The sequence below is a fragment of the Leucoraja erinacea genome, chromosome 1, assembly GCF_028641065.1.
Source record: "Leucoraja erinacea ecotype New England chromosome 1, Leri_hhj_1, whole genome shotgun sequence".
Lineage (NCBI taxonomy): Eukaryota > Metazoa > Chordata > Chondrichthyes > Rajiformes > Rajidae > Leucoraja > Leucoraja erinaceus.
In genome coordinates this window covers 17,982,219-17,989,329 of record NC_073377.1, presented here as the reverse complement: position 1 = coordinate 17,989,329, position 7,111 = coordinate 17,982,219, and the positions used below count along the sequence as shown (strand labels likewise).

General features: G+C 42.6%; 1 protein-coding gene across 1 annotated transcript; it reads left to right on the top strand.

Moving 5' to 3' along the window:
* Positions 1-310: 310 nt before the first annotated feature.
* On the top strand, positions 311-5,605 carry LOC129711573 (zinc finger protein 271-like). Its single transcript, XM_055659325.1, has 2 exons — positions 311-441; positions 2,118-5,605. The coding sequence occupies exon 2, from the start codon at positions 2,136-2,138 to the stop codon at positions 3,288-3,290; it is 1,155 nt and encodes a 384-aa protein (XP_055515300.1). The 5' UTR covers positions 311-441; positions 2,118-2,135; the 3' UTR covers positions 3,291-5,605.
* Positions 5,606-7,111: the final 1,506 nt, after the last annotated feature.

Sequence of the window (7,111 nt, the reverse complement as noted above, 5' to 3'; positions counted from 1 at the left end):
AACCTTCTTCAGACTGAGAATCAGCTGAGAGGGGGTCGAGAGATACAGACGGAACTTCGGATAAACGAAAGGAAGATATGCAAAAAGCAACGATAATCAAGGAAACGTGGGGAGTATATAAACAGAGGAACTCAACAAGACGACAGTAAAATTAGTATGACACGAGGGTGGAGGGTGGAGGGACGGACGGACGGACGGACGGACGGAGAGAAAGGGGAGGCAAGTGGTACTTGAAGTTAGAGAGAAGCAATGGCAGCTCGCTCTACCCAGAGACCCCCGCTGTGTGGAAAGGCCCCTATGGATGAAGCGCCTTGCCGGCGGCGCGCGTGCGTGCGCGCACCCGCTCCCCGAGCGCAGTGATTGCGGAGACTAGAGGTGGACGGGGCCGGGCCGGACCAGACCAGGCGTTGCTGGACAGTACATTGCTGAAGCCCGCTGTCGGTAAGCCGGGCTCCGGTAAACCCCAGGGCCAGTTTACCCGGAGATCTGGGGTGGGTTTAATCCCCTTGTGGAGGGGGACGGAGCGGATTCCCTGCCCCATCGTCCCGCCATTTTAACCGCTTCTCCTCGCACTCGGGTCGGGAGTCGGTCCCAGGTACCAGGTTTAGCGGCCATGGGCCAGTGGGCGGGAGGGAGGGCACGTTAGTTCACGCGTTGGGTCTTGTCCGGCTCGGTCTCCACAGGCCGCCGCCCTGGTGCCGAGCCGAGGGGCTGGCTGACTGACTGCGGCATCTACAGAGATCCCGAGCAAGGGGTGGATGCTGCAACCCAGGCCCGGGCCGGGCCCCCACCCGGTGCAGGTGCAAGTGTCCGGGCAGCGCTCGGGGATCAGGAGGATCTTCACCGCCTCCCACCCTCAACAACAAACAAAGCAGAGCATTAGTTCGGGCACCCACACTTGCCGTATTACACGTTATGGTTGCGTGCTTTAATGTATTCCTGGGACTTGGGGGTTAATGTTGACAGACAGAGCTGTATTTTTAATCTCTGGCTGCCCCGTGAAGACGTCAAAAAATGCATTTCAATATCGACTCGTGGTGTGATGGGACACCCGCAACGGTGTTCGGAAACACTATCGCCGTTATAGGAAGGGTCCGCAATATGTAGAACTCAAAATCAAAGATCCTATAGCGGAGGATCTTTGCTAAAAATGACGCGGGACTTTCAAGGGAACGGTCCTATCCAACAGCTCAATTAAGTCGTTGTGATGATGTGTATCCTGAAGATAGTATTCAGCGATGTAGAGGCAGACCATTTGGCCCAACAAGCCCATTCTCGTGTTTGAATGCCAGATACCATATGTCTGTCTAAATACATCATGGAAACATATCAGCCATGATCGCAGTGAATGGCAGTGCTGGCTCAAAGGGCCAAATGGCCTGCTCATGCACCCATTGTCTATTGTCTATTAACATTCTTTGAGTAAAGGAAATTCTTCTAATTGCAGTTCTGAATGGCTTGCCCCACATTCTGAAACTGTCCCCAGACCTTAATCGGGGGCCCGTTCCTGCATCTAGCTTGAATTATATGATTCAGTGAAATGTCCTTTCATTCTTCATAACTAGAGAATCTGGACCTAGTCTTAAACCTCGTGGACCCGAGACTCTGGGATTGGGATGTGAGATGATAGAACAATTCAAACTTATGAAGGATCTAAACATAATAAGTAATGCACCTATTAGTAACAGGGCAGTACAGAGAATGAAGAGGAATTTTGTCTTTTCTAATCTCTGAAAGGGTGGTGGAAGCAGACTTAAAAGACAAAGAGGAGAGAATTGGTGCTGGAGTGGGAAAATGGGAAAGACAAGTGAATGTGATAACTGGATTATTCTTTACAAAGGCCAACGTGGGTTCAGTGGATATATGACCAACTGTGGTGTGATGATTCTAAACAAAAGCACAAGATTTTGATCTCCAGAGTTTGTGCTGCAGGTGAAACCCAGGAATGGTAACAATGGACTCTGGGACATTTGATCATGACCATGGTTCCCTTATTGTAAATACACTGGGCTGATATTTGACTCTTCTGTGGAATGTAAGCAGCAAGAGCAGGTATAGCCCATACAGACCTTGATCCTGCTTAGCTACCGGCTGTAATTGTGATATACTTGTTTTAGGAAGTTGTAACAGTGCCGATGGAGAACGCACAGCAGCCAGTTTCTTCTATTCTTCCGTCTACTGAGATGCACCAAAATGAGATAATATCAAAGCTTTCCAAAGGGTCAGAACATCGGCAACGTTCCCGAAATGGACAGAAACTCTTCATTTGTTCTGAGTGTGGCAAGAGCTTTAACAAATATTCACATCTCAAACTCCACTTGCTGGTGCATACAGGGGAAAAGCCCTTTAAATGCCGCATATGTGAGAAGGACTTCAATCACCCATCCAGCCTTCGGAAACATGAGATCACGCACACAGGAGAGAAGCCATTCAAATGCTCTGACTGTGAAAAGAGTTTCAACGACTCGTCAAATCTGTCCCGTCACAAACGCATTCACAGTGGTGAGAAGCCATTCAAATGTAATATGTGTGAGAAAGAATTCACTTATTCACACCATCTATTGTCGCACCAGCGCACACATACAGGAGAGAAGCCATATCAATGCCCAACATGTAAGAAAGAATTCAGCCAATCTTCCTCATTAGTGATGCACCAGCGAACACATGCTGACAAGCGACCCTATAAGTGTGGCACCTGTGGGAAGAAGTTTCAGTTGTCACGCCATTTGGCGAGTCATTGTTGCACGCATACAGGAGAAAAAGCACTGGAATACAAGAAAGAGTTCAAGCGTGATTCTAGTTTGGCAAAACATAAGCGTCTCATTATAGGTGAGTTGCCATCTAAATGTACATTTTGTAGCAAGATGTTCCGTCTGTCGCACAATCTAATGAACCAGAAGCATATACGCGCTGGTGAGAAGCCATATCAATGCTCTGCATGTCGGCTTAAGTTCAACCAGCGCTCGTCTCTAATGAAGTATCAGCACGGAAGGGAGAGAACACTATTGTGTTCCGTTTGTGACAAAGGATTCAATGGGTCCAACACACTGGCACACCACATCATTGCTGGCAGCAGCCCACATTGCACTGGCTGTGGAAAGAGTTTCAAGAATTCAACAAATCACATTCAGCACCAGGCTATACGCATGGAAGAACGCCAATACAGACTTGCTGGGTACAGGAAGAGCTTCAAGCATGCGTATAAAGGGTGCACACAGTTTATTGAGCCATCGGAATTTACACGCAGGCAGGACTCCATCCAAATGTACGAGATGCAAGAAACCCTTTAAAACACCTTCTAACCAGTTGCATTGCACAGTACTTGAGATCTTGTCATCCAATTTTCTCCCTGCACTTTCCAATAATTATGAATAATATCACCTAGATGAGACATTGGCTTTGAATATCCACAATCTCCCTTCCTAAAACAGGAATTGCAATGTTTTTTTTATTGAAGATTTTGACCCACTGAAAAATATGATGTGAGTAAGTTACGCAGGTACTTATTTCAGTATTGATGACTTCTTTAGCAACTACTTGCAAAACTGGGACTGTTTTTGATGTTGACTCTGTGGATTTGTTAGCAATCTAATTTTCTGGTGTGCTCCATGTCATAGTCCATGCTCTTATAGGCCTTAATTTGTTGCTCCAACATACAGTCTTTAATAGCGGCCTGCAGTTTTTGAGCTCAGGAGGTATGGGCTGTCAGACATTCAGCAAATCCTGCATCTCACCAGATCTGCCTTTAATCATAGCTGAGACTTCGTGTGCAGATGGACATTCTGGACATGAAGACTTTGGACATAGACCTGAGTTACCAGATCCTGCTCTCTTTTTTCTGCTCAGCCGTGATGGAGTTGCTGGACTTCCACCCGAAATTGATGAAGGATTCAGGGCCAATGTTTGAACATTTTGTTTCCATGGAACCGGTATTTATACTGTAGAGACAGTTCCTCCCCATATGACGTTTTCTTCAAATTTATTGTTTTCCTTTCAGAGAATATTGTTGAAATATGCAGGAAAGAACGTGGAGAAATAAAGAAAAAAATTATCTTTGCAGAATCGTCATAAAGGAGTGTTGTCAGCAGTTCTATTTCACTTACTGGTGCCAATATGCAATAAGAAAAATGAGGTGCCACATTTTTAATTTTGCCTTGTATGATGTGTGTTAAGTCAAACTCCTTATTGGATCATGAACCATAGGTGGTCTTTTTTAGTTTTATGAATATCAATGTTTTGAAAGCCAGACTTTAATTTTGTTGTATGACAGGAATATTTGTCATATACATACACACACACCATCACATTTTGATGAAATTCTTTCGAAACATTGAGAATTAGAATTTTCGTTCTTTGCATTTGAGTGAAAACAGCAAAGAAAATAAAGTTATATATCTAGAACAAGGTGCTACTCCTTTTCAGAGTGTGATCCAAACCATAGTTTGTTAATTATTGTTAATTTATGATTACTTTGACTCACTTGGCAGAGTGACAGTTTATTTCCAACTCTTTAACAAAATTTTTACCTTCCAAGAAGGACAATGCTAATCTTCTTCTTCGAGTCCATTGCAATCTCAGATGTCGTTCTGCCAGTATCTGGCGCAGGTCACAGCTGGTCGGGTCGGTTCAGCCAGGTGCTGGGGGCTGCACTGGGGGGCGTCGTCACACTCCAGTAGGTGGGACATTGTACTGCTCCACAGCTGCATGTGTCTTCTGCCTGGTAGTTCCAATGCTAATTATGAAGTATCACTGCTTTATTTAAGGAGCTGTGCAATAAACTCCTGTCTTCCGCATTACACTTGAAAATATCTTGCCCATTAGAGATATGAACAATATTCTAACAGATTAATACAATTAATTGTCAATGTCTCCATTCACAGCATTATGCCTACTACAACATAATGAAACCCTACTAAAGACGCATCTCACAGAGGGATAAATTCTGCCATGTTTCTGAAATCTGCAAACGTTTTAGTGATGCCATTTTGTTATTAATGTATTTATTCTTTCTTGTCCTCACTTATTCTCAAACACCAATAATTTACAAACCTCCTCCACCTTCTGCAGTTGCATCCTTTTATCATGATTTTGATCTTGCCACATAATGCATTTGGCCTTGAAACTCTCATGGCATCACTAATTGCTGGATGGTTTTGCCTTGTATAGCTCTAGCCAATCTTGGAAACAAAAGCTGTTTCAAAAACAGCACATTGGAAATGCTTACTCTACATGCCCCTCGCTAAAATTGGTATGACCAATCCTTAATCTCGGTTAATAAAATTAGAAAATGCTGGAAACGCTCAGGTCATGCAGTATCTATGGAAAGCATATTCACATTTTGGATTAAAGATCCTTCATCAGATCTGGGCACAGGAGGAAAAAAAATGCTATGGTCCGTTGGATTTTTTTTTGTGGTCTTTGTGTTATCTGAATTGTTATGTCTGCAATATGCCAACTGAGGCCAAAGCAGTAATTTTGAAAGTTATAGCATGGTCTATGGTTTTGCATTTATTCCTCTATTAATAATAAACCCATGTAAGCTACATTCTTTATTTTTGATAACCAGAGCAAGTAAAGAGCAGTAAAGTTACTTTGTCGACTTTAAGGACTTGTATTTATTTGTTCATTACACTTTTAAGTTTTTATTGTTATATGATCTAGATTCAACCTCCAAGGTGCACGTCTGCAATGAACTTCATCTATTTAGTTTAGTTTAGAGATACAAAATGGATACAGGTTCTTCAGCTCACCATGTCCACACCAACCATCAATCACTCATTCACATTAATTCTATGTTAACCCAGTTTCTCATTCAGTCCCTACACACTAGGGGCAATTTACAGAGGCCAATTACCTGCTACAAACCTGCTCGTCTTTGGGATGAAGGAGAAAGCCAGAGTACTGGAGGAAACCCACATGGTCACCGGAAGACCATGCAAACTCCACGTAGCACCTGAGGTCAGGATCAAACCCAGGTCTCTGGTGCTGTGAGGCAGCAGCTTTGCCAGTTCTGCCGCCCTACTATATTTGTCCTCATTAAAGTATACCGCTTGGCAATGTTTTGCACTGGTGTAAATCGATCCCCAAGACCAGAGTTCACCGAAAAGAGTGATAGACCCAAATTTGACATGTGGGGAATATCACTGCAAACCAGCATTGTCTATAAAATGTCCATCAGCACACTTCCATCCACACAGCTAGTTTTCTATCCATGTTGTTGCTTTCCCCTGAATCCCATGGTCTTCCATTTTCTAACTCTGTAAATATTACTAAATGTCTTTCGATAGCCCACAAATGCATCTGAAGCACTGATTTGATCAACATTTTCTTAACTACCTTTTACAATAATTTCATCAGGTTTGTCATGCTTTAACAAATCTGCCTACTCTCCTTTATTAAATAACTCACTCCAATTTTGTTTATGATACCCAGCACTGGTGAGGTGCCATTTGCAATAATTACCCAGCCTCTAATGTTAGGATGATTGAATGACTGATTTTTCTCCTTTTGGATAGTTATATACTTGTAGAAATTCCTTCATCCTCTATGTCCAAATAGTTACTTTGCTTCTTGCAGCCATGTATAATACATTCTACCTATACTGGATGATTTGCTTAATTTTACTAATCACTTCATCTATTTATAACCCTGTCTGAAATTTCCCACTCTCATTGTAATTTTTATATTTTCCACTTTCTTTATAAAGGCAAGCAGTATATTTGTTTAATACTTCAGCTACACCATTGCTTCGCCATGAAGGTAACCCTTTTAGACCTTAATTGGACCAATATTTTCCCTAGCTAACCTCTCGGAGTGGATTTACCCTTAGATTTTATGAACCTACTTATCATCCCATTTGTGCAAACATTATTGTTAAATGTATGCAGATGATGTCAAGTAAATATCTACTGAAACATTTTTGGAATATTTGTGTGGCTCCAAAATAATTAATTTTTATAGGGGACCATGGAAGATAAAATCTCTCAAATATTGCAGGAGTTTTATTAAATGACTAAATAATCTCATTTAGTTTGGGGAAGATACCTTTGTCAGCAGGGCTCCATTGGTAATATTCTAATCTTGAGGTAGGAGGTTAAATTTAATGGGCTTG